Here is a 27,288-nt window from a genome sequence, read left to right on the forward strand (position 1 = left end):
CAATAAAACATAAAAGGGTTTAACACCAAGTTATTGAGGCCACTTGCTTATAAATTCAATAAGTAAGGTTGTAAACTGCAAACCAAATCCCGAGTCATTGCATTTTGTTGAGTTTTGACAACAAATGAACTAAACTAATGCCAATCACGAGACAGCCACTTACCACATTTTAAAAACTATTTATAATATACCATTGGTTTACTGAAAAAAAAGGAAATGGAACATTAACAATTGAAAATTTGCTAAATTGGCCTTAATATGAAGAAAATGTAAAATTCCATAATTTAATTCAACCTCTTCCATCATGTTTGATGATTATGATTGTTGGATTGCTCTTACAGGGCCCTCCATAATGTTTGGGACAAACATAGAAATTAGGTGCAGGAGTAGGCCATTCGGCCCTTCGAGCCTGCACCGCCATTCAATATGATCATGGCTGATCATCCAACTCAGTATCCTGTACCTGCCTTCTCTCCATACCCCCTGATCCCTTTATCCACAAGGGCCACATCTAACTCCCTCTTAAATATAGCCAATGAACTGGCCTTAACTAATTTCTGCGGCATAGAATTCCAGAGATTCACCACTCTCTGTGTGAAAAATGTTTTTCTCATCTCGGTCCTAAAAGATTTCCCCCTTATCCTTAAACTGTGACCCCTTGTTCTGGACTTCCCCAACATCGGGAACAATCTTCGTGCATCTAGCCTGTCCAACCCCTTAAGAATTTTGTAAGTTTCTATGAGACCCATCATTTATTTATTTGCCTCTGTACTCCACAATTTGAGATTTATAATTTAAAAAATCACATGTGGTTAAAGTACACATTGTCAGATTTTATTAAGGGATATATTTATACTTTTGGTTCCACCATGCAGAAATTACAGCTGTATTTATACATAGTCCCTCCCATTTCAGGGCACCATAATGTTTGGGACACATGGCTTCACAGATGTTTGTAATTGCTCAGGTGTGTTTAATTGCCTCCTTAATGCAGGTATAAGAGAGCTCTCAGCACCTAATCTTTCCTCCAGTCTTTCTATCACCTTTGGAAACCTTTATTGTTGTTTATCAACATGAGGACCAAAGTTGTGCCAATGAAAGTCAAATAAGCCATTATGAGACTGAGAAACAAGAATAAAACTGTTAGAGACATCAGCCAAACCTTAGACTTACCAAAATCAACTGTTTGGAACATCATTAAGAAGAAAGAGAGCACTGGTGAGCTTACTAATCGCAAAGGGATTGGTAGGCCAAGGAAGACCCCCACAGCTCAAAAAAACCTCAAACACATTTACGACAGATCAAAAACGCTCTTCAGGAGTCAGGTGTGGATTTGTCAATGATCACTGTCCGCAGACGACTTCATGAACAGAAATACAGAGGCTACACTGCAAGAAGCAAACTACTGGTTATCCGCATAAATAGGACGGCCGGGTTACAGTTTGCCAAGAAATACTTAAAAGAGCAACCACAATTCTGGAAAAAGGTCTTGTGGACAGATGAGACGAAGATTAACTTATATCAGAGTGATGGCAAGAGTAAAGTATGAAGGAGAGAAGGAACTGCCCAAGATCCAAAGCCTACCACTTAATCTGTGAAACACGGTGGTGGGGGTATTTTGACCTGGGCATGTATGGCTGCTGAAGGTACCGGCTCACTTATCTTCATTGATGATACAACTGCTGATGGTAGTAGCATAATGAATTCAAAAGTATATAGACACATCCTATCTGCTCAAGTTCAAACAAATGCCTCAAAACTCGTTGGCCGGCAGTTCATTCTACAGCAAGACAATGATCCCAAACACACTGCTAAAGCAACAAAGGAGTTTTTCAAAGCTAAATAATGGTCAGTTCTTGAGAGCACCCGATCTGAGCCCAATTGAGCATCTATACATAACTAAAGCTCTGATCTTGTTATGTTCCGGTTTGCACGTTCTTTATATTTGCGCACAAACGGTACGCGATACCGCTACGATTTTTCGGCAGCTTGTCCTGTGCTGCGAGTGCACCAAGTTTCGTTCCGATCGGTGGTCTGATGTAAAAGTTAGCGAAGTTTAAAAATCTTAAAAATCGCTCATGCGCAGATCGATCTCCTCTCCTGCCAGTCAGCGCCGCGTGGATTGGTCTTTTCTCCTGTCATCTCTCCCCCCCTTCCCACACACAACCTCCTCCCGTCCCCCACACACCCTCCCCCCCCACCCACCCTGCCATGGCAGTGCTCCCCCCCACCGGTCCCCGACAGGCCCTGCATTAAGCCGTCCCCCTCCCCGGGCTGCAGAACCCTCCCGCCATCCCCCGCAAGAAGCCGTCCCCCCCCCCCCCCCAGCTCCCCCCCCCCCCCCCCCCACCTGACCCCTCCTAAAGCCACCCCCCTCCCCAGGCTGCAGGACGCTCCCCGCTGGCCCCCTCCTGAAGCCGTCCCCCTCCCCGGCTGCAGAACGCTCCCCGCCTGAACCCGTGCCCGGCTACAGGATGCACTGGCCGGCCCCCGCCTGAATCCATCCCCCTCCCCAGGCTACAGGATTCTCCTGCCAGTCCTTGCCTGAAGCCGTCCCCAGCTGCTGGATGCTCCCCTCCCCCACCGGCCCCCACCTGAAGCCGTCCCGTCACCAGCTGCAGGACGCTTCCCCCACCAGACCCCACCCGAAGGCGCCCTCGTCCCCAGCTGCAGGATGCTCCCCACCGGTCCTTGCCTGAAGCCGGTGGAGAGCGGCAGCAATAGGCCACGGCAGCAACAGGCCATGGCCATGGCAGCGGGAGGCCACGACAGCGATAGGCCACGGTAACGGTAGGCCACGGCAGCGTTCCCCCCCCACCACCAGCGCCCGCTTGAAGCCATCCCTGTCCCCCGACTACAGAATGCTCCCGCCGGCCCCCGCCTGAAGCCATCCCTGTTCCCAGCTGCAAGACGCTCCCCCCCCCCCTCCCCAGCCCCCGCCTAAAGCCATCCCCCTCCCCTGGCTGCAGCAGGACACTCCTCGCCAGCCCCCGCCTGAAGCCGAAGGTACATAAAAATGCTGGAGAAACTCAGTGGGTGCAGCAGCATCTATGGAGCGAAGGAAATAGGTAAAGTTTCGGGCCGAAACCCTTCTTCAGACCCGAAACGTTGCCTATTTCCTTCGCTCCATAGATGCTGCTGCACCCGCTGAGTTTCTCGAGCATTTTTGTGTTCCTTCGATTTTCCAGCATCTGCAGTTCCTTCTTAAACACCCGTCCCCTTCCCCGGCTACAGAACGCTCCCCGCCTGAAGCCGTCCCCCTCGGCTGCAGAACTCAACAACAGATGCAACAAGAAAGAATGGCCCCCGACAGCCCCCGCTTGAAGGCATCCCCCTCCCCCAGGCTGCAGAACGCTCCCCGCCAGCCCCCGCCTGAAGCCGTCCCCGGCTGCAGGACGCTCCCCCACCGGCCCCCGACAGCCCCCGCCTGAAGCCGGCCCCCTTCCCCGGCTGCAGAACGCAACAAGAAAGAATGGACTGAATAAATATCTTTAACGTTTAAATTGTTGTTATATTTTAAGTTATTCACATTTTAAGCTTTAATAAATCCCTTTTCCATTTGCCGTGTCCATCAGCTGCACCTGCGCCGTAATACCTGCGTGTTCTACGTCTCAATGGGAGCCCATTGGGCGGGAATGGCTGCGCCGCCAGAACCGTGGGGGGGGGGGGGGTGGTTGAGGGGGTATGGAGTGAGTGCAGGGCGTTCCCCCCCCCCCCCACTTGTCCCCGACAGCCCCCACCTGAAGCCATTCTCCGACAGCACCCGCCTGAAGCTGTCCCCCTCCGCCGGCTGTAGGACACTCTCCCCCGCCCCACCCCACCGGCCCCCAAAAGCCCCTACCTGGTCACCCCCCATCCCCCGGCTGCAGGACGCTCCCCGCCTGAGGCCGGGCCCCCCCCCCCCCCGGCTGCAGGACGCTCCCCGCCTGAGGCCGTCCCGGCTACAGGACGCTTCCGCCGGCCCCCGCCTGAAGCCATCCCCCTCCCCCGGCTGCAGAATGCACCAAGAGACGCAACAAGAAAGAATGAGCTGAATAAATATAACGTTTAAATTGGTGTTATATTTTAAGTTATTTTAAGCTTTAATAAATCCCTTTTTCACTTGCCTTGCCCGTCACCCGCGCCCGCACTGTAATACCTGCATGTTCTACGTCTCAAAGGGAGCCCAATGGGCGGGAATGGCTGCGCCACCAGAGAGCCGCGAAGAGTGGATGGGGGGGGGAGGGGGTTGAGGGGAAATGGAGTAAGTGCTGGGACCTCCCCCCACGAGCCCTCGACAGCCTCCGCCTGAGGCCGTCCCCCTCCACCGGCTGCAGGGCGCTCCCCTCACGCCCACCGGCCCCCGACAGCCCCCCGCCTGAAGCCGTGCCCCTCTCCAGGCTGCAGGACGCTCTACCTGCCCCCGACAGCCCCTGCCTGAAGCCGTTTCCTGACAGCCCCCGCTTGAAGCTGTCTCCTTCCTCAAGCTGCAGGATGCTCTCTCCCCCCCCACATCGACCTCCGACAGCCCCCGCTAGAAGTCGCCCCCCTCCCCCGGCTGCAGGACGCTCTCCCCCATCCCCACCGACCCCCAACAGCCCCCACCTGAAGCCGTTCCCCGACAGCCCCCTCCTGAAGCCGTTCCCCTCCCCCACTGCATGACGCTCCCCCCCTCCGGACCCCGCCTGAAGCAATCCCGTCCCCAGCTGCAGGATGCTCCCCACTGGCCCTCGCCTGAAGGATCCCTGTTCCCAACTGCAGGTCCCTGAGCTGGGATGGCTTCAGGCTGGGCCCAGTGGGGGACATCCTGCAGCTCGGGACGGGACGGCTTCAGGCAGGAGCCGGTGTGGGGAGAGCGTCCTGCAGCGGGGGAGGGGGACCACTCCAGGAAGGGGCTGTCGGGGGCCCGGAGGCGGCGTAATACAGGGGTAGGCCACAGCAGCGCTCCCCCATCCCCACCCCCACCGGCCCCCTACAGGCCTCGCCTGAAGCCGTCCCCCTCCTCCGGCTGCAGAACGCAACAAGAAAGAATGGATTGAATAAATCTCATCTTTAACGTTTAAATTGTTGTTATATTTTAAGAGTTATTCACATTTTAAGCTTTAATAAATCCCTTTTCCACTTGCTGTGCTCGTCAGCTGTGCCTGCGCAGTAATACCTGCGTGTTCTACGTCACAATGGGAACCAAATGGGCGGGAATGGCTATGCCGCCGGAGAGCCGCTAAGAGTGGATGGGGGGGGGGGGGGTTGACGGCGGATGGAGTGAGTGCGTGGTGGGGGAAGGGCAAGGGGCGGAGTGGGGGGGTGAGGGGAGGAGGGGGTGTCACAACGGGAACCCGTCAGCCGCGCCTGCACTGTTAGGGGCTATGGGTGAGTGGTGGAATATTGCATTGGGGGAACGGGTGAGTGGTGGAATATTGCGTTGGGGAATGGGTTGCGTTGGGGGACCAGGCCTCCCATGTGACTGCGACCCAGTGCCTTTTAAAGGCTGAAGAGAAAACTGAAGGAGACTAGCTCCCAAAACAAGCATTAGCTAAAGATTGCTGCAATACAGGTCTGGCAGAGCATCACCAGAGAAGACACCGAACAACCAGTGATGTTCATGAACTGCAGAGTTCAAGCAGTCATTGCATGCAAAGGACATGCAACAAAATACTAAACATGACTACTTTCATTTACATGACATTGCTGTGTCCCAAACATTATGGTGCCCTGAAATGGGGGGACTACATATAAACACAACTGTAATTTCTACACGGTGAAACCAAAATGTATAAAAATGGCCTTTATTAAAATCTGACAATGTGCACTTTAACTACGTGTGATATTTTCTATTACAAATCTCAAATTGTGGTGTACAGAGACAAATAAATAAATGATGGGTCTTTGTCCCAAACATGGAGGGCACTGTATGTATTTAAATGAAACTGAGAAACAAATTATAATCAGAAAACAGATCTCAAAACAATCAATATGCTAACAAGACCATTTATTATCTCTTGAGATTAGTAATGATGGGGTATTTCTTACATAGTCTTGCTTAATCATGTGGAAACTGCTGAAATATTGTCATCCAAATCAAAATATTTTGCAAAGACTGGTAGATTAATCTTGGCGTTATTGGACAATATATTTAAAATATTCACGTGTCAACCTTGAAATAAGCAAAAATTAATGAATAGACATGGACTTGCAATTGAAACACTGCACCTAGCTAATGTGACTGATTTTTGAAATTCACTTTACAGATCAGGTCCTTAAAACAGCAACAGCATTGTCAGTGTCAATAGGCAACATTCCAAACACTTTCAGATAGTCATCTTCATTGTTATCTTCTCCATCTTAAGTGCTTAAGGAGGGAGTGTTGCGTTTTTAATCTGCCATCTTTCCACTGATAAATTGAGCCTTCACATCTACCATTACCATAAAAAGTACAGTTGCACTGTGCGAGCTGTCTTGTTTATATCCCAATCAATTACATCAAAAATCACAACGTCTTCGTTTTCCTAGGATCTTGTGCTGGTGAATTGTCTGCCGTGTTTGCCCATGTTACATGTGATTTGACTTCAAAAATAACTTAGGAATTCTGAGAATTTAGAACATCATGGGGATACATAAAGTATTAAGTTGTTTCTTTTCATCGGCCATTGCAATGAATTGAAAAGGACCAACATTTTCTTCTGGCCAAATTTAAGGCATTCCCCTGTCTCCTCTACCAGCACATCCACTTGTAAACTTTATAGTAATCAATAATAATATATATCAGTGCCTTATTTGAAAGCTTTCCCATTCATTGTTTATTTTACATTATTTCCCATTTGTTGTGTTAATTTTTAAAGTTTCTTTTTCCATCAAATGATCAATGTTGGGGGGGATTAATTTTATTTTCTGAGTAATAGATTTATGTAGGGACTTCTGGAGCGAGAAGGGTTTTCTTTCACAAACAAGGAGTCATGTTCAAATGGTGCAATTAAAAGCCTTGAGCATGGTCATGCACAGGAATAACATGTAATTTGTGGAATCTTGTGCGAATCCCCTATAGGCCTTGGTGATTTGTGACCATCGTGAGTGTTCCAAAACCAGTGGTTCTTAACAGAGATTGCTATTGCAAGGAGTGGAGCTAAATCACATGGTGTAATGATGGATAGGCAGCATAACCATAGAAGAGTACACAGTCAAATGTTGTGATGGTGGAGCTGGATATTTGGGTAAGGAACATTCCTTTTGCACCTTTTTTCATCAGAGAAAATGGAAGGTCTATCCAGTGCTTTGGAGATACATGGCCCTTTGGGGCATGAGGGATGAATCCATGGCAAATACTATGGCTAAACAATTAAGGGCTGTCCTCTATAGATTCGCCCCAACAGACCTTAGTACTTTTAATAAGACCTATTGCCCTGGTCATTGTGTATGCCAACTTCAATTTTATAAAGAGCATGGATATTTGGATGTTAAAAGCATAATTTGGGAAGCAAATCTCACGCATTTGTAGTTATTGGTGGATCTGAAACATAAAAGATAGGATTGCAGTGGCAATCCAAATGGTGTATTAAAGGAATTATAGGATGTGGAGTTAATGCACGAAGTGCCACTGGTAGAACAGAGCGAGAGGCTGAGTGACCTACTTTCCATTCTATTTCTCTTAATTTTATGTGTATTCTTAGATTAAGAAACAACAAGTAGATGTTGAACACCAAATTAACATTATTGCCAAATGCACTGTGTCTCTATATGTGTGCAGCATGAGTGTGGGGCATACTCATTTCAAATTGCCATGGTGCCTTAAATGATCAACGTAATGCTGACCTAACTTCGTGCTGACCTCATCTTGCAGTTCCATTCAAGCATATACAGCATAAAGAAAACATGCACTATTGATTGATGTTCCAGGACATTGCCGTTAATCATGGTTGAAATACCAGCAAGTTGGAACTAAGAATAGTGCTAGGGGGGTGGACCTGTTTTGGATGTTTTTGATCAACAGAAACAGAGTGAATATTCATTCTGGATTTTGTGGTTTCCTTGTATGAATAGCAGCTTGATGAATTTTCCCTTCTGAGAATATGTTTTTAAATTGTATTTTGACATACCTCAATGATTTTCCCATTTCAGACTGGCTATGAGGCTGATGGCATGTCTACAATGGTAAATTATTTCGAGTACACCAAATGCAAATGAAGGTATTAACTCCTCCTCATTCTGCCTTTACTTTCAATAAAAAAAATTTTGGCAGGTTATTATTAAACTTAGAAATTTAACACCGACTCAACTATTCTGCACAGCCAGATTTTTGGTTCACGAGAATTCTGTAGCAGTAGAGAATAAATAACAAAACTGTGGGATATTGTGTCATTTAAGTAGTAAAGATTAGTAATGCAACCTTAGCATAAAAGCCGCATACAACAACACTAAAGAGAAAATCAGATATCTGTCATCCCAACTATAAGGGCTTGACAGCTGATGTCCATATATGCAACATTTCTGTCATTCTCCGACTATGTTTGATGATTTGTATGATCTCCAATACCTAGGAGCTCTCTGAATGGGAGGTAAATGGAAAATTCTGTAAAATTGCACCTGAAAGAATACAGATATTTTAAAGGTGAGGAGGACAGTATGTTTCCAGCTATGATGAAAGCTCAAAATGGAATTCATACATATGTTGTATACATCATTTGGCTGTTTATAGATGGGATACAAAGGAAGGCAAACTCAATCAGAAAGCACAAAAATAGAATCTCTATTTAAGTTATAAATGTGACACTTTAGCATTGTCACAAATTTAACAAAATAGGACTTCAAGATAATAGCCAGACATCACAAAATTGCCTTCTCCAAAATACAATTTGTTTCACCAATTACAAGGATTTTATTACCTCTCATACAAAACTGTACTTCAAAATGCACATTTTTACCCGACAAATAAAGTCTCATTAAAAGACTCATCACAATCCAGCAATCAAAAATAGGAAAAGAACGACCAGAACAATTCAATACTAAAAAGTACTATAAAAGATCAAACTAGAAAGGCAAACTGGAAAAGGCAATTTTGGATTTAGTGTGATACAGTGAACCGGATTTGATAAGGGAACTCAAAGTAAAGGAACCATTAGGAGGTAGCGACCACAACCTGATAGTTTTAATCTGCAATTTGAGAGGGAGAGGTTGAAATCGGATGTTTCAACATTGCAGCTGGGCAAAGGGAACTACTGAGGCATGAGGGAGGAGCTGGCCAAAGTTGACTGCAAAGGGACCCCAGCAGGGACGACGGTGGAACAGCAATGGCAGGAATTTCTGGGAATAGAAACATAGAACATAGAAAATAGGTGCAGGAGTAGGCCATTCGGCCCTTTGAGCCTGCACTGCCATTCAATATGATCATGGCTGATCATCCAACTCAGTATCCCGTACCCGCCTTCTCTCCATACCCCCTGATCCCCTTAGCCACAAGGGCCACATCTAACTCCCTCTTAAATATAGCCAATGAACTGGCCTCAACTACCTTCTGTGGCAGAGAATTCCAGAGATTCACCACTCTCTGTGTGAAAAATGTTCTTCTCACCTCGGTCTTAAAAGACTTCCCCCTTATCCTTAAACTGTGACTCCTTGTTCTGGACTTCCCCAACATCGGGAACAATCTTCCTGCATCTAGCCTGTCCAACCCCTTAAGAATTTTGTAAGTTTCTATAAAATCCCCCCTCAATCTTCTAAATTCTAGCGAGTACAAGCCAATTCTATCCAGTCTTTCTTCATATGAAAGTCCTGACATCATAGGAATCAGTCTGGTGAACCTTCTCTGTACTCCCTCTATGGCAAGAATGTCTTTCCATAGATTAGGAGACCAAAACTGTACGCAATACTCCAGGTGTGATCTCACCTAGACCCTGTACAACTGCAGTAGAACCTCCTTGATCCTATACTCAAATCCTTTTGCTATGAATGTTAACATACCATTCGCTTTCTTCACTGCCTGCTGCACCTGCATGCCTACTTTCAATGACTGGTGTACCATGACACCCAGTTCTCGTTGCATCTCCCCTTTTCCTAATCGGCCACCATTCAGATAATAGTCTACTTTCCTGTTTTTGCCACCAAAGTGGATAACCTCACATTTATCCACATTATACTGCATCTGCCATGCATTTGCCCACTCACCCAACCTATCCAAATCACCTTGCAGCCTCCTAGCATCCTCCTCACAGCTAACATTGCCACACAGCTTCGTGTCATCCGCAAACTCGGAGATGTTGCATTCAATTCCCTCGTCCAAATCATTAATATATATTGTAAATAGCTGGGGTCCCAGCACCGAGCCTTGCGGTACCCCACTAGTCACTGCCTGCCATTCTGAAAAGGACCCGTTTACTCCTACTCTTTGCTTCCTGTCTGCCAGCCAGTTCTCTATCCACATCAATACTGAACCCCCAATACCGTGTGCTTTAAGTTTGCATACTAATCTCTTATATGGGACCTTGTCGAAAGCCTTCTGAAAGTCCAGATATAACACATCCACTGGTTCTCCCTCATCCACTCTACTAGTTACATCCTCGAAAAATTCTATAAGATTCGTCAGACATGATTTACCTTTCATAAATCCATGCTGGCTTTGTCCAATGATTACACCACTTTCCAAATGTGCTGCTATTCCATCTTTAATAACTGACTCTAGCAGTTTCCCCACTACCGATGTTAGACTAACTGGTCTGTAATTCCCCGTTTTCTCTCTCCCTCCCTTTTTAAAAAGGGAGGTTACATTAGCTACCCTCCAATTCTCAGGAACTACTCCAGAATCTAAAGAGGTTTGAAAAATTATCACTAATGCATCCACTATTTCTGGGGCTACTTCCTTAAGTACTCTGGGATGCAGCCTATCTGGCCCTGGGGATTTATCGGCCTTTAATCCATTCAATTTACCTAACACCAGTTCCTGGCTAACCTGGATTTCACTCAGTTCCATCTCATTTGACCCCCCGGACCCCTGCTATTTCCGGCAGATTATTTATGTCTTCCTTAGTGAAGACAGAACCAAAGTAGTTATTCAATTGGTCTGCCATAACCTTGATCCCCATGATCAATTCACCTGCAAGGGACCTACATTTGTTTTAACTAATCTTTTTCTCTTCACATATCTATAAAAACTTTTGCAGTCAGTTTTTATGTTTTCTGCCAGTTTTCTTTCATAATCTATTTTCCCTTTCCTAATTAATCCCTTTGAATAATCTGGAAGATGCAGGATCTTTTCATTCCAAAGAGGAAGAAAGATTCTAGGGGAAGAAAGAGGTGACCGTGGCTGACAAGGAAAGTCAAGGACGATATAAAGCTAAAAGAGAAGGCGTATAACATAGCAAAGATTAGTGGGAAGCTAGAGGATTGGAAAGCTTTTAAAGAACAACAGAGGGTAACTAAAAAGAAAATACAGGGAGAAAAGATAAAATGCGAAGGTCAGTTGGCAATAATATAAAAGACGATTGCAAGAGTTTCAGTTATATAAAGAGCAAGAAAGAGGCAAGAGTGGATGGTGGACCGCTGGAGAATGATGCAGGAGAAGTGATAATGGGGAATAAAGAAATGGAAGAGAAGTTAAATAACCTTTTTGCATCAATCTTCACAGTGGAAGTCACCAGCTACGTGTCTGAAATTCAAGAGTGTCAGGGGGTGGAAGTTTGTGGTGGCTATTACCAGGGAGAAGGTGTTTGGGAAGCCGAAAGAGCTGAAGGTGGATAAGTCACCTGGGCCGGATGAACTGCACCATAGGGTTCTGAAAGAGGTGGCTTTAGAGATTGTTGAGGCATTGATATTTCAGGAATTACTAGAGTCAGGAGTGGTCCCAGATGATTGGAACATTGCCAATATTACCCAGCTGCATAAAAAGGGAGCAAGGCAGAATAGTGGGAACTATAGACCAGTTAGTCTGACTTTTGTGGTTGGTAAGATTTTAGAGTTAATTATAAAGGATGAGGTTATGGAGTACTTAGGAGTTCACGATAAAGGGGGCTTTTTCTGGTTGGACGCCAGTGACTAGTGGAGTTCCACAAGGGTCGGTGTTGGGGCAGCTACTCTTCACATTGTATATTAATGATTTGGACGAGGGGATTGAAGGTTTTGTGGCAAAGTTTATGGATTATATGAAAATAGGTGGAGGGGCAGGTAGTGTAGAGAAAGCAGGGACTCTGCAGAACTTAAACAAGTTGAGAGAGTGGGCACAGAAGTGACAGATGGAATATAGTGTAGCAAAGTGTGGAGTCATGCATTTTGGTAGTAGGAATAAAGACATAGACTATTTTCTAAATGGGGTGAGAATTCAGAAATCGGAGGTGCAAAGGGACTTGGGAATGTTGTTGCAGGATTCCCAAAAAGTTAATTTGCAAGTCGAAATGGTAGTAAAGAAAGCAAACTAAATATTTACTCAATGGTAGTAAAGAAAGCAAACTCAATACTCAGCATTTACAATATTTCAAGAGGGCTTATATACAAAAACAGAGATGCAATGTTGAGGCTCTATAAGGTGCCGATCAGGCCGCATTTGGAATATTGCGAGCAATTTTGGGCACCATATCTGAGGAAGGATATGCTGGCTCTGGAGAGGGTCCAGAGGAAGTGTACAAGAATTATCCCAGGAATGAGTAGGTTAACCTATGATGAGCATTTGTCGGGACTGCGCCTGTACTCGCTGAAGTTTAGAAGAATGAGGGGGGACCTCATTGAAACATACAGTGAAAGGCTACAATAGAGTGGATGTGGAGAAGATGTTTCCATTAATGGGAGAGTCTAGAACTAGAGGCCGTAGCCTCAGAATTAAAGGACATTCTTTTAGGAAAGAGATGAGGACATTGATTTGGTCAAAGGGTGGTGAATCTGTGGAATTCTTTGCCACAGAAGGCGGTAGAGGCCGTCAGTGGATATTTTTAAGGCAGAGATAGATGGATTCTTGATTAGTACTGGTGTCAAAGGTTATGGGGAGAAGGCAGGAGAACAGGATTAGGAGGGAGAGAAAGATCAGCCACGATGGAATGGCGGAATAGACAATGGGCCGAATGGCCTAATTCTACTCCTATTCCTTATGACCTTAAAGTTTGGAAATGGAAACCCATAAAAGAGCTGAGGCTCTGAGTTAAGGTAAAGATTTATGGAGGTTCACTTAAATATTTTCGAAAGCAAAATTGTCCAATGTAATCCAAAAATTACAAGATTACGAATCTCCAGAAACATAAATCTTTGTGTGCATGAAGATAGAAACAACTATTTTTTTCCTGAAAAGGGTTGTAAAGATGAAGAGGTATCAAAGATTTCCAACTCCAGTAAAGTGAAAGCTGCAAGCATCACATGAGCCAAATATAATCGCTACGGCTATGTGACTGCTCTATGGCCAGTTTTAATGAAAGCCATGATGCATGTTTGATAATGGAAGGCTGATCCATTAACTTGAGTTTTCTGTCCTGTCAAGGTTGAAAGATTAAATCTCTGATTTATTTGAATTCTTCATATTAAATGCATTTATCAAAGTTTCAACATTTAAAATTAATCAATTCAGAGTAATGAAATTTGCAGACGACACAACAGTGATTGGGCTGATCACCAACGGTGATGAAACAAAATACAGGGCGGAGGTGCAGAACCTGGCGGACTGGTGCTCACGTAACAACTTGTCACTAAACACCTCCAAGACCAAGGAGCTGATTATTGACTTCAGGAGGTCCCATAATGGAGAATACGCCCCAATCTCCATTTACGGGGAAAGTGTGGAGAGAGTGTCCAGCTTTAAGTTTCTGGGCACTCACATTTCAGAGGACCTCACATGGTCCACCAACACCGCTGCGCTGGTCAAGAAGGCACAGCAACGACTGTTCTTCCTGAGGACATTAAAAAAGACTGGTCTGCCCCAACACCTGCTGACAACGTTTTACCGCTGCACCACAGAGAGCATATTAACGTATGGCATCTCTGTGTGGTATCTCAGCTGCACGGAGGCGGAGAGGAGAGCTCTTCAGCGCGTCGTCCACAGAGCGCAGAGGATTATTGGGACACAGCTACCAGCCTTGGAGGGCATCTACCACACACGGTGCCTCAGGAAGGCCGTCTGCATCCATAAAGACTCATCACACCCCTGTAACGGACTGTTCGAACTACTTCCCTCCGGCAGACGTTACAAGGCCTTCTACGCCCGAACCTCCAGACTCAGAAACAGCTTTATTCCAAGAGCTATAGCGGCTCTGAACCAACCCTGCTGAGTGTCCCCCACGCCCCCTGGACTGTCTCCCTCGGATGGTCACGACACACAGCTTATTTATTTATTTTACTTTTCTTTTTCATCGGTTGGAACTGCATACTAAATCTCGTTGCACTGACGTGCAATGACAATAAAAGATATTATTATTATTTTTATTATTATTATTATTATTATTAATAATTTTACAAATTAATTATGGATTCCCCTAGATATCCATGGATTATATATACAAATATTACTGTGAAGCATAATTGAATTTCATAATTCTTCTTTGGCCATTTCCACAGCGTCGGGCTCTGGGTAAGCCGTATAAAATATTGGCACATTTGTTGAAACTCTCATCCAAGATTTCGACAATAATTCATACTATGGCTTTTCAGATTACTGAAAAGAGTTCTGTATTCACAGGAATCATGCACCTTGCCCATTTCTTGAAAGTCCTTGCACATATCCATAGAAGCTCAATAATTCACATTTACACAATGTGAAGCCACAATTTTAATCCATCAACCCTGCCCATAGGCTCTCATGGTATTGATTACAAACAAGGTACTCCAAAATCGTTATATTTTCCCTCACATTGTTATAAACTAACATCTTTGCGCATCTGAACCAGAAACATCTGATCCTCGAGTTGTTTTTACGATTTTACTGTGACTAAATTAGTCCTTCATTTGTCAACGAATCTTAGCACAGATTGTTTCTTCACTGCTTCGGCTCGATTATTGGTGGTCCTATCTCCTACTGTGAGATTTGTGTGAACAAGTAATTTCATTGCACTCTGGCAGAGAAGACTGTAAATTAATCTACTCTTTGCTTTGAGTTGTAACGAGTCTTTAATATTATACTGAATGCTTATTGTAATGGATTAGGTGTAGTTTACTCAAACTCTTCCATTTTCAATGCTTTTTTTCCAATATTAATTCCATATTACTAAGAATGTCAGCAGGTTAACACCATTAAAAAACTTCTGTGTCCTTATAAATCAAAAGGGAACAGACTGAAAAGTAAACTAGTTTTCTGAACAGAGACCACCATAATTTATTTCATGGAGAACCACTGTAAAGGAAAGTCAAAATTGAAAATTTGCACTTTCCACACAGCTCCCAAAATTACATATCCTTAATATCTTAACTTTAAAATATTATTTAGATTTGGAAAGTTATAGCAAATATTTTTTAAATTGTTAAATATTTACAATAAAACAAATGAAAGGATTCTAATATTTTCAAGATTATTTAATGTTTATTTTTCCTAAATGTCCAGCTCTTTACCAGTACTATCAGATACCTTATTACAGATGTCACTAGTCAACATCAGTAAGTAATGGACCCAGGAATCATCAACACAGATCTCTACAATACACCACTTGGCTCTTCAAACTGTGTCAGTGGTTGACTTCCTGGTCACTCTTTGAGATATGAGGGTTTTGCTCTGCATTTCTCCCAGCATGGAGACAAATTTAATAACATCGCTTTCCTTTCACATTTCCCTCATGAAAAATAAAGGCAGCAGCTTGTGTAAGCCTGTCCATGAGATTCTCCTTTAACAAGAGACAATTTTATACCAATGGGCTGCCTAACTAAAATATGATCTCTGTTTTAAAATGAACTGATTTAGCAAGATAGCTCAGTATCCCAGTTACTTACTTTAATCTCTCTCCAAAGATTTTGGAGACCAGTGTGAACATGGTTAGGAATTTCTTCTGGGCAAATTCTATTCCACTTTGTGGTTCTTACATGTTGTATATTTTCTTTAGCTGACTGTCTTTTGTACTTATTAGCAAAGACTATCCTCCTGTCCCATGTTGCATCTTGATTCTTTCCTTTAAATCTGCTAAATCTCTGAGCCAACATCCTTGCAAACTGTTGCATTACCAGCTACCTTGCTTTCCTCTCCAGTCCTCAAATATGCTGTGCTGTCACAAATACCTGCCCGTTAACTCTTAAAGCTCTTCAACCCCTCAAATATGGTTACCATCTTTGACACGATACCCAAACTGCATATATGGTATGTATGCTATTTGTGTCATTATAGTAATTGTGATGAGAATAATCTATTGTGCGTAGTCGCCATCCAATGCAATATCTATTCAATTGATTACCTCCCGTAATTTCCCTTCAGAACTTCTCTGGTGGCACAGTTAGTAAAGCTGCTGCTTATTCCGTCCCGACCTTACAAGCTGTCTCTGTGGTGTTTGCATATTTTCCCTGGGACCATGTGGAATTCCTGCAAGTGCTCTGGATATCTCCCTCATCCCAGGCGTGTGGATTGTGAGATTAATTGAAATTGATTGAAACATACAACATGGAAACAGGCCCTTCGGCCCACGGAGACTATGTTTATCATCGATCACACATTCACACCAGTTCTATGTTATTGCACTTTCACATCCACTCCATACAAACGGGGCAATTTAGAGAGTTCAATTGACCTACAAACCCGCACATTTTTTTAATGTGGGAGGGAACTGGGGTATTGGACAAAACATATGCCGTCACCAGGAGAGCTTTCAACACCCACACAGACAGCACCCGATATCGGGATCGAACTTGCGTCGTTGGCGTTGTGAGGTAGCAGCTCTACCAGCTACAACACTGTGCCAACCTAATTGGTAACAATAAATTGCCCTTGTGTGTTGGTGAGTGGTCATCTGGATTGGAGTGGAGAAGGTTAATGGGTAGATAGATGCAAAATGCTGAGGTCACTCAGCAGGTCAGGCACAATCTCTGGTGAAAAGGAATAGGTGATGTTTCAGGTTCTGTCTTGGACCTCCTCCACTGTCAGAGTGAGGCCACACACAAATTGGAGGAACAGCACCTCATGTTTCATGTCAGCAGCTCACAACCTAGTGGCATGGCTATTGATTTCTCTAACTTCAAGTAACCCCTGCTTTCCCTCACTATCTCTCCCTCCCCCATCCTAGTCCTCTTGTCAATTTTACCATTTGTATCCCTTCGTTATCACCTCGTCCTCAGCAAATAATGGACCATTGTGGGTTCCGCCTTTTCTGAGTCATCAATGCAGGCTCTGCTTTGTTCTGAGGTACACAAAAATGCTGGAGAAACTCAGCGGGTGCAGCAGCATCTATGGAGCGAAGGAAATAGGCGACATTTCGGGCCGAAACCCTTCTTCAGACTGATGGGGGGTGGGGGGGAGAAGAAACGAAAACGGGAGGAGGAGGAGCCCGAGGGCGGGGGGATGGGAGGAGACTCGAGGGTTCGAGGGTTAAGGAAGGGGAGGAGACAGCAACGGCTAGCAAAATTGGGAGAATTCAATGTTCATGCCAACCGGACGCAAGCAACCCAGGCGGAATATGAGGTGCTGTTCCTCCAATTTCCGGTGTTGCTCACTCTGGCAATGGAGGAGACCCAGGACAGAGAGGTCGGATTGGGAATGGGAGGGGGAGTTGAAGTGCTGAGCCACCGGGAGTTCAGGTAGGTTATTGCTGACTGCGCGGAGGTGTTCGGCGAAACGATCGCCCAACTACCGCTTAGTCTCCCCGATGTAAATCAGCTGACATATAGAGCAGCGGATGCAGTAGATGAGGTTGGAGGAGATACAGGTGAACCTTTGTCGCACCTGGAACGACTGCTTGGGTCCTTGAATGGAGTCGAGAGGGGAGGTGAAGGGACAGGTGTTGCATTTCTTGCGGTTGCAACGGAAAGTGCCCGGGGAGGGGGTGGTACGGGAGGGAAGGGAAGAATTGACAAGGGAGTTGCGGAGGGAGCGGTCTTTGCGGAAGGCAGATATGGGGGGAGATGGGAAGATGTGGCGAGTGGTGGGGTCATGTTGGAGGTGGCGGAAATGGCGGAGGATTATTTGTTGTATTTGCCGGCTGGTGGGGTGAAAGGTGAGGACTAGGGGGATTCTGCCCTTGTTGCGAGTGCGGGGATGGGGAGAGAAAGCAGTGTTGCGGGGTATGGATGAGACCCTGGTGCGAGCCTCTTCTATGGTGGCGGAGGGGAATCCCCGTTCCCTGAAGAACGAGGACATTTCCAATGCCCTGGTGTGGAACGTCTCATCCTGGGAACAGATGCGGCGTAGGCGGAGGAATTGGGAGTAGGGGATGGAGTCTTTACAGGGGGCAGGGTGGGAAGACGTGTAGTCCAGATAGCCATGTCAGTTGGTTTGTAGTGTATGTCGGTCAGAAGTCTGTCCCCTGCTTTGTTCTGTATCTTCTCACACCTTTAGTTTTCCCCTCCTTGGCTCTCAGTCTGATGGAAGGGTCTTGACCCTATTCCATTTCACCAGTGTTTTAAAATTGCTGTTTCTTTTTTTTCCCCCATAATTATGTAATTCTGATTCTGTTCCATTCTGTTTTGTAGTTTTTTGCACAATCCGCAAGCATTGCCACTTTTCATTTAACTGCACATCTCATATGCGTATGTGACGAATAAACCTGATTTGACTTGACAGAGTGGTGGCGTGGCCCAGTGAGTTACTCCACCATTTTGTGTCTATCTTCAGTGTAAACCAGCATCTGCAGATCCTTCTTACACAAAAGTTAATGGGTATGTGGGAAGAATTTTTTTAAATGAATTATTATAGGATTAGTGTAAATGCATGGTTGATGATCAGTGCCAACTAGGTAGGCTAAAAAGCTTGTTCCCATGCGTACCAATGATAACTCAAATTTAGTTTAGTAACATGCGTGTGTAACACCTTGGAATATTTTATTACATTAAAGGCATTCGTTAAACACAAGTTGTTTTAGATTAACATCATTCATAAAAAAGTAGATTCTAGGCAATGAATTCCATTCTTGAACTTTTTATTTTTTATGAAGAGCAAATCAATTTGCAGAATGAAATTAAAGAGCATTGTTTAAATATAAAGGGGCTGAGAGGTACTGCATGCATTCCACTGACAATTGGATACTTTGTTTAAACATCAATTCTTTATCTTGAAGTAAATACTAAAACTTTGTCACACTACCACAATATCTATTAATCAATCAATATTTTGTATATCAAATTTTAATAATAATAATGATGGATGGGATTTATATAGCGCCTTTCTAATACTCAAGGCGCTTTACATCGCATTATTCATTCACTCCTCAGTCACACTCGGTGGTGGTAAGCTACTTCTGTAGCCACAGCTGCCCTGGGGCAGACTGACGGAAGCGTGGCTGCCATTCTGCGCCTACGGCCCCTCCGACCACCACCAATCACTCACACACAGGCAAAGGTGGGTGAAGTGTCTTGCCCAAGGACACAACGACAGTATGCACTCCAAGCGGGATTCGAACCGGCTACCTTCCGGTCGCCAGCCGAACACTTAGCCCATTGTGCCATCTGTCATGATTTTAAGCACTGATTTGTTTGTTTCTGACTTGGTCAGAGTAGTGACGTTCTATTAAATTTTATAATGTTTACTGAATGACTAGATTTGAATGGTGAACACCTCTCGCAACCCAAGGGAAATAATATAAATCTTTATGATGGCCTTGGAATTTATGGCATATTCAGAGAGTATTCATTCCCAATATGGATTCACTAATAACTGTAAAAAACTGTATGTTTAGTTAATTCACTAAACTGTTACAGATATACTAAAAAGTTGCTTGTTAATATTTGGAAAAGGATAATATTTCTTAACCACGGGTGTTATCAATCTTGCATGATATACTAATTACAATGATTTTCACACCTGGAATGGTTATTTCTTTACCTTTTGTGGTGTTAAGATCACAGCTGAATATAATTCGATGCAGCTGAAAGCAGTTGGTGGAATTCTTCGTGTATTTATGTAATTATTGTCCAGGTGAAGAGTTCGAATATTTGAGTCCTCTTCATCATTTACATTGCAGACGGCCTCCAGTTGAACATTCCTGGTGAAACATCAACATTTTTAGATGATTTAAAAAATAATTTTATTTGGTAACCAATTTGATGTCCTACTTGGTGAATGGATTGGTGTTTGTTTGCAACAGAATTTAGTTTTCGAAGGCTTGGTTGCATTATATGTAAGTATTTATAAACTATATTTGCATCTATGAGATTTAATTATAAATTGGCATGGGTTCGAGTGCGGGAAAACCTGAGTCGTTGATTAAATAGTTTAACAGGCTTGCCAGAAACTGACCAAAATGCATTCCAATATTTTCCAATATTGATTTGTTATTACCTTTGGAAAGATTGAATTATCTTTGATGTAAAGATGCAAACACTTTTGAAATAATGATTTGTTGGAGATTACACCTCATCTCATCTCATCCCATCTTTGACAAAATACATTAATTAGCTTGGCATTTAGATTTAAATATTATTTTATGTATCATCAGGATGTCCCAGTATTCTTTACAGTGTCTTCTGGGGTTGAGAGGGAAAGATAGATGGTTGAATGGCAGAGTAGACTTGATGGGCCTAATGGCCTAATTCTGCATCTAGAACTTATGAATTTATGAACAACCAATTTAACAGAGTTTTTAAATCCACTCACTGTAATGTAAGAGTTATGGCCAAAATATGCTCCCAGAAACAATGATGTGATAAAGACCAGATAAATTGTTTACAGATATTGCTTGAAAGATTAATTTTGTCCAGGACATTAGGTATAACTTGCCAGCTCTTCTCTATTTAATCTCGATCTGTGTGAGCAGATGAGACCTTCCCTTAACCTTGCCACAATACTCATGGTACTGCAAGCCCTAAAGTTAGCTTAGGTTTTATATTTGAATTTCTAAAGCAGATTCTGAACCTCTAGCCTTCTGACTGAGAGGTGAAATTTTAGTCCAGTTGACACGGATTCATTTGATTGTGAGTACTTTTACCCGTCAGTCAGAAAGCTCTGTGTTGGAACAACTGAGCAAATAATCTAGGGTGACAACAAAAGAGTACCGATCTCTCAAAGGTGCCATCTTTCAAATGTGAAACAACCAAATCTCTCTGTAATAGTGTAAATCTGCACTATTTTAATGCAGAGCAGGGTTTGGCACGGTGGCGCAACGGTAAAGTTGCTACCTTGCAGCGCCAGAGACACGGATTCGATCCCGACTACAGGCGCTGTGTGTATGGAGGTTGTACATTCCTCCTGCGTGGGTTTTCTCCGAGTGTTCTGGTTTCCTCCCACACTCCAAAGACATACAGGTTGGTAGGTTAATTGGTTTTGGTACGAATTGTAAATTATCCCGAGTGCGTGTAGGATAGTGCTAATGTACGGGGATGATCACTGGTCGGCGTGTGCAGAAGGGCCTGTTTCCATGCTGTATCTTTAAACTAAACTGTGCCTTGATCATAGTCATAGAGTGATACAGAGTGGAAACAGGCCCTTCGGTCCAACTTGCCCACACCGGCCAACATGTCGCAGCTACACTAGTCCCACCTGCCAGCATTTGGTCCCTATCCCTCCAAACCTATCCTATCCATGTGCCTGTCTAGCTGCTTTTGAAATGTTGGGATAGTCCCTGCCTCAACTACCTCCTCTGGCAGCTTGTTCCATACATCCACCACCCTTTGTGTGAAAAAGTTACCCGTCAGATTCCTGTTAAATCTTTTCCGCTTCACCTTAAACCTACAGTGCCCTCTATAATGTTTGGGACAAAGACCCATCATCAATAACCTACCTGACCTCCCGGTGGCTCAGCACTTCAACTCCCCCTCCCATTCCCAATCCGACCTCTCTGTCCTGGGTCTCCTCCATTGCCAGAGTGAGCAACAGCGGAAATTGGAGGAACAGCACCTCATATTCCGTCTGGGGACCTTGCGTCCTTATGGCATTAACATTGAATTCTCCCAATTTGGCTAGCCCTTGCTGTCTCCTCCCCTCCCTTAACCCTCTAGCTGTCTCCTCCCACCCTCCCATCCGCCCGCCCTCGGGCTCCTCCTCCTCCTCCCCTTTTCCTTCTTTCTTTCCCCACCCCCCATCAGTCTGAAGAAGGATTTCGGCCCGAAACGTCGCCTATTTCCTTCGCTCCATAGATGCTGCTGCACCCGCTGAGTTTCCCCAGCAATTTTGTGTACCTTCGATATTCCAGCATCTGCAGTTCCCTTTTGAACCCATCATTTATTTATTTGTCTCTGTACTCCACAATTTGAGATTTGTAATAGAAAGAATCACATGTGGTTAAAGTGCACATTGTCAGATTTTAATAAAGGGCATTTTTACACATTTTGGTTTCACCATGTAGAAGTTACAGCAGTGTTTATACATAGTTCCCCCATTATTTCAGGGCACCATAATGTTTGGGACGCAGCAATATCATGTAAATGAGAGTAGTCATGTTTAGTATTTTGTTGCATATCCTTTGCATGCAATGACTGCTTGAAGTCTGCAATTCATGGTTATCACCATTTGCTGGGTGTCTTCTCTGGTGATGCTCTGCCAGGCCTGTATTGCAGCCATCTTTAGCTTATGCTTGTTTTAGGGGCTAGTCCCTTTCAGTTTTCTCTTCAGCATATAAAAGGCATGCTCAATTGGGTTCAGATTGGATGATTGGCCACTCAAGAATTTACCATTTTTTAGCTTTGAAATACTCATTTGTTGCTTTAACAGGATGTTTGGGATCATTGTCTTGTTGTAGAATAAACCTCCAGCCAATGAGTTTTGAGGCATTTGTTTGAACTTGAGCAGATAGGATGTGTCTATACACTTCAGAATTCATTATGCTACTACCATCAGCAGTTGTATCATCAATGAAGATGAGTGAGCCAGTACCTTCAGCAGCCATACATGCCCAGGCCACAACTGTGTTTCACAGATGAGGTGGTATGCTTTGGATCTTGGGCCGTTCCTTCTCTCCTCCATACTTTGCACTTGCCATCACTCTGACATAAGTTAATCTTCATCTCATCTGTCCAGAACCGTGGTTGCTCTTTTAAGTACTTCTTGGCAAACTGTAACCTGGCCATCCTATTTTTGCGGCTAACCCGTGGTTTGCATCTTGCAGTGTAGCTTCTCATTTCATTAAGTCTTCTGCGGACAGTGGTCATTGACAAATCCTCACCTGACTCTCGAAGAGTGTTTCTGATCTGTCGGACAAGTGTTTGGGGATTTTTCTTTATTATAGAGAGAATTCTTCTGTCATCAACCGCGAAGGTCTTCCTTGGCCTGCCAGTCCCTTTGCGATTAGTAAGCTCACCAGTGCTCTCTTTATAATAATGTTCCAAACAGTTGATTTTGGTAAGCCTACGGTTTGGCTGATGTCTCTAACAGTTTTATTCTTGTTTCTCAGTCTCATAATGGCTTCTTTGACTTTCATTGGCACAACGTTGGTCCTCGTGTTGATAAACAATAATAAAAGTTTCCAACGGTGATGGAAAGACTGGGGGAACGACTAGGTGCTGAGAGCTCCCTTATACCTGCGTTAAGGAGGCAATTAAACACATCTGAGCAATTACAAACACCTGTGAAGTCATGTGTCCCAAATATTATGGTGCCCTGAAATGGGAGGACTATGTATAAACACTGCTGTAATTTCTATATGGTGAAACCAAAATGTATAAAAATGGCCTTTAATAAAATCTGACAATATGCCCTTTAACCACATGTGATGTTTTTCTATTACAAATCTCAAATAGTGGAGTACAGAGGCAAATATATAAATGATGGGTCTTTGTCCCAAACATTATGGAGGGCACTGTATGTCTCTGGTTCTCCATTCATGTACTCTGGGCAAGAGACTCTGTGCATCTACCCGATCTATTCCTCTCCTGATCTTATACACCTCTATAAGATCACCCCCCCACCCTTCGGTGCTCCAAGGAACAGAGTCCCAGCCGACTCAATCTCTGCCTATAGCTCAGACCCTCCAGTCCTGGCAACATCCTCGTAAATCCACAATGTTAACCGCACACCCAATATTACCAAATCAAGTTATTTAGTTATATTCATTTCTATTTGTGGAAGTTTAATGTGCAGATGGGTGCCTTGTTTCCTGCATCACAATAGTGATACAGCACTTCATGGCCATTGATGTTTTTGTGGCTTATAGAGCCGCAGCTGACATTCATCTTACAATGATTCTTGTTACAAAGGAAAATACAACAATTGTTTTGTTCAAAATAAGATGGTTCAGTTGATCATGAATTAAGCAGTCTATTTTTGTTACTCAAATAGGATTGCTGCTTAGCTCATGGGAGAATGAGCTGCTCCTCTTCGAGGAATATCTTGGGATCTTTAAAGCCCACTTGAAACAGATGGGTTACATAGCATTTGATGTACACAACACCCGTGGTATTTCCGTTGTGAAATTAGCCTAGATTGTTGCTGATTTCATGAATTAGGGCTTAATCCTACAACCTTGGATTCAGATATCTATGTCTTAATAACCACAAGTCACCAAATGCGGTACATTGAATCTTTTTTCTGTTACCTGATGAAGTTGTCATTCAGTCTCAAGAAATGAAGTGCTTTCATTTGGGCAATTCCAGCTGGAACTCTTTTCAACATATTATGATCTAAAAACAATTCCCTCATTGAATGAAAAGTTCCAAAGAAAGAAACTGGGTCAATTCCACCACTGGTTAGTTTGTTGAAAGAGAGGTACAGGATTTCCAGCCCTGGTTCCATGTGAGCAAACACGAATCCTGGAATTCGCTCGATCTGGTTATGAACAAGGACAAGATAGAGCAGACCCTTCGGTAGGAGTGATGGAACATGAACAATCTTGTTATACGAGAGGTCCAGGTATTCTAGATTCCTAAATAATGAACAGGAGTATTAGTTTACTTTGAACACAATTTCTTAACTTGGAAAATCTCTTTAAGAGGCAGAGAACTATAGCTTATATATGTCAAAAGGTATACCTTCTGACGTCAATCACGTCATTTTTCACTGCACTATTTTAAGTCAGAAACATTCATTTTCTCATCAATATATCACTTTTTATACGATACACTATTGGTTTTATAAAAGAACATACATTATCTGTTGAATTTAATTATAATAGATATATTGCTTTAGACTTGGCACTTGGAAGCATATAATCAGATGGTTTTGCAGAGATCGGCTAATAGGGGTACATTAGCTATGAGTAGCCTGCAGAACGGCAAGTGATGTTGCTGCATCACAACTCCAGCAACTCAGGTTCATTCCTGACCTCTGATGCTGCCTGTGTGGAGTTCTCAAGTTCTCGCTCTCCAAGATTTCCTCCCAGGTGATGCAGTTTCTTCGCACTTTTCAAAGACACCAGTTGGTAGGTTACTTTATCACACTAAATTGTTTTTAATCAAAGTAGGTGATAGGATAAAGAATGAAAGTGGAGTTAATGGGTATGTGAGAGGGAAAGGCTAATTGCAAAGCTGGAATAGAAATCTTGCCTTAGGAACCATGGATTGAGTATAGATATAATGAGCCAAATGGCCTCCTTGCAGACCATGAGAAAATACTAAATATGGAGCTCCTCCTTACATCTATTTGATGGCCATTGAAAAGTATTTTTTAAATATAATGCTTTGTTGCATTGTTCAAGAGATTCCACAATTGTCATCTCTCATTTCAACTTATGTATGTGACTGGGTCAGTTATTAGTTAACAGCAAGTATTTAGTTAGAATCAAAATACTCACTCAAGCATTATCCAAGCCATCCGTGCTATTCTGGTTTCATCAAGATTGTTGTTCCTTAGAACAATTACATTCAAATTGGTTGTCTTATTCAAACTTATTTCAGATATCTCTTCAATTTCATTATGTTCAAGGTAGAGTTCCTAAAAAAAACAGAGTTATTTCGTATCAAAAGAGAAGGAGAGGTAAATATGGCCCATCTGCAAAATGTATCAGTGGTGGCGCAGCGGTAGAGTTGCTGCCTTACTGCGCTGGAGACCCGGGTTTGATCACGACTACGGGTGCGGTCTGTATGGTGTTTGTACGTTCTCCCCTTGACTGCGTGAGTTTTCTCCGAGATCTTCGGTTTCCTCCCATCCTCCCATACTCCACAGACATACTGGTTTGTAGGTTAATTGGCTTGGTGTATGTGTAAAACTAAAGTAAACTAAAACTAAACAAAAGTATTTTTGATAAATATACAAGTAATTCAGAAATTCGTTTTATCGGTCTGGTTCTGCTGTGATCATTGGCAAATTTTGTAAAATCTGAGAAACTTGTAAAATTTACTGTGATTCAAATGCAGTGATTTGTTCAGTTCCCTAATATTACAATATCATTATTATAAATATTCACAAGACATGTGGCCAGATACGATTAACTTGAAATGGCTGATTGTTTTGTAATTATACCTTTTGTAAGCATGGAAAACTAACATTATGTTGCAACATTTCACAAAAAGATATTGTAGCGATGTTACAAAACTTACCTTCAGCGGCGCTGCAGTTCTGCCACTGGCCGTGTGCGCGACTTTGGCGCCTTTGAGGGGGGGGCGGGATTAAAATACCGTTTTCTACTGCCTGTCGGCGGTGGATTTCCTTGGGCTGCTAGCTGCTGAAGAATAATCGATCCGACTTCCGTTCCCAATTTTTTTTTTTTTTTAATCGTGACACAATTTAATAATTATATTAAAATTAAAATTGACTTTGAACGCCCTCACCCAAATTCACCGCAAATGCAACGTTTCAATCGATCGTGTTCCAGAAAAACCCACTTGTAAGATGATTTAAATGCTCTTTTTTTTTGGACAATCATGTCATAAGAGGATCTAAATCGTCTATATTTTGTGAATTCATGACAGTGAGATTTAAAAATCATGTTATTTTGTGAATTCTTGTGTGAATGGGATTAGTTTGTTATTTGGATACTTAGGCTATTTAAAAAATATATCCTTTTCTTAATAAATGGAATCTCCAGGACATTCTTAATGGGAAAGTAGCGGGCAGAAAGGCATGTCATGCGTGGTTTGAAGAGCAAAAACTTGTAGTTTACAATGCCAACATTGAAAAGTTGAGGAAAAACAAGGTGTATAGAGTTGCTTATTGGTTACAATCTGAGGAATATGATGATGCTACTGATTATGATATGCCTATGTACCAGCTAGCAACTGATCTTCTCCATAAAGAATTGGTCTATTGCTAGAAATTGTAATTTATTTACCTATCTGTTACAGACTTACAGCATATAATACAATAATATTAAAGTTCTGATCTTGAGAATATCACATTTTTGAATTTTCAAGGCAGTCTGGGTG

At 43.4% G+C, this 27,288-nt stretch overlaps 2 protein-coding genes across 5 annotated transcripts in view; one reads left to right on the forward strand and one right to left on the reverse strand.

The window, feature by feature from the left end:
* LOC116983484 (centromere protein P) overlaps positions 1-27,288 on the forward strand; it is a 299,674-nt gene that overhangs the window by 213,171 nt on the left and 59,215 nt on the right. The gene's annotated exons all lie outside the window — the stretch shown is intronic.
* The window catches only part of ecm2 (extracellular matrix protein 2), a 32,466-nt gene continuing 24,698 nt past the window's right edge, over positions 19,521-27,288 (reverse strand). For all 4 annotated transcript variants that reach the window (XM_033037268.1, XM_033037269.1, XM_033037266.1 and 1 more), the window contains 3 exons: positions 25,719-25,858; positions 24,525-24,851; positions 19,521-20,042 (listed from right to left, as the gene is read on the reverse strand). In XM_033037268.1, coding sequence (XP_032893159.1) covers positions 19,871-20,042; positions 24,525-24,851; positions 25,719-25,858 — 639 coding nt within the window. In that variant the 3' untranslated portion in view covers positions 19,521-19,870. The remainder of the gene's footprint in view (positions 20,043-24,524; positions 24,852-25,718; positions 25,859-27,288) is intronic.

This window comes from Amblyraja radiata, chromosome 18, assembly GCF_010909765.2.
Source record: "Amblyraja radiata isolate CabotCenter1 chromosome 18, sAmbRad1.1.pri, whole genome shotgun sequence".
Taxonomy (NCBI): Eukaryota; Metazoa; Chordata; class Chondrichthyes; order Rajiformes; family Rajidae; genus Amblyraja; species Amblyraja radiata.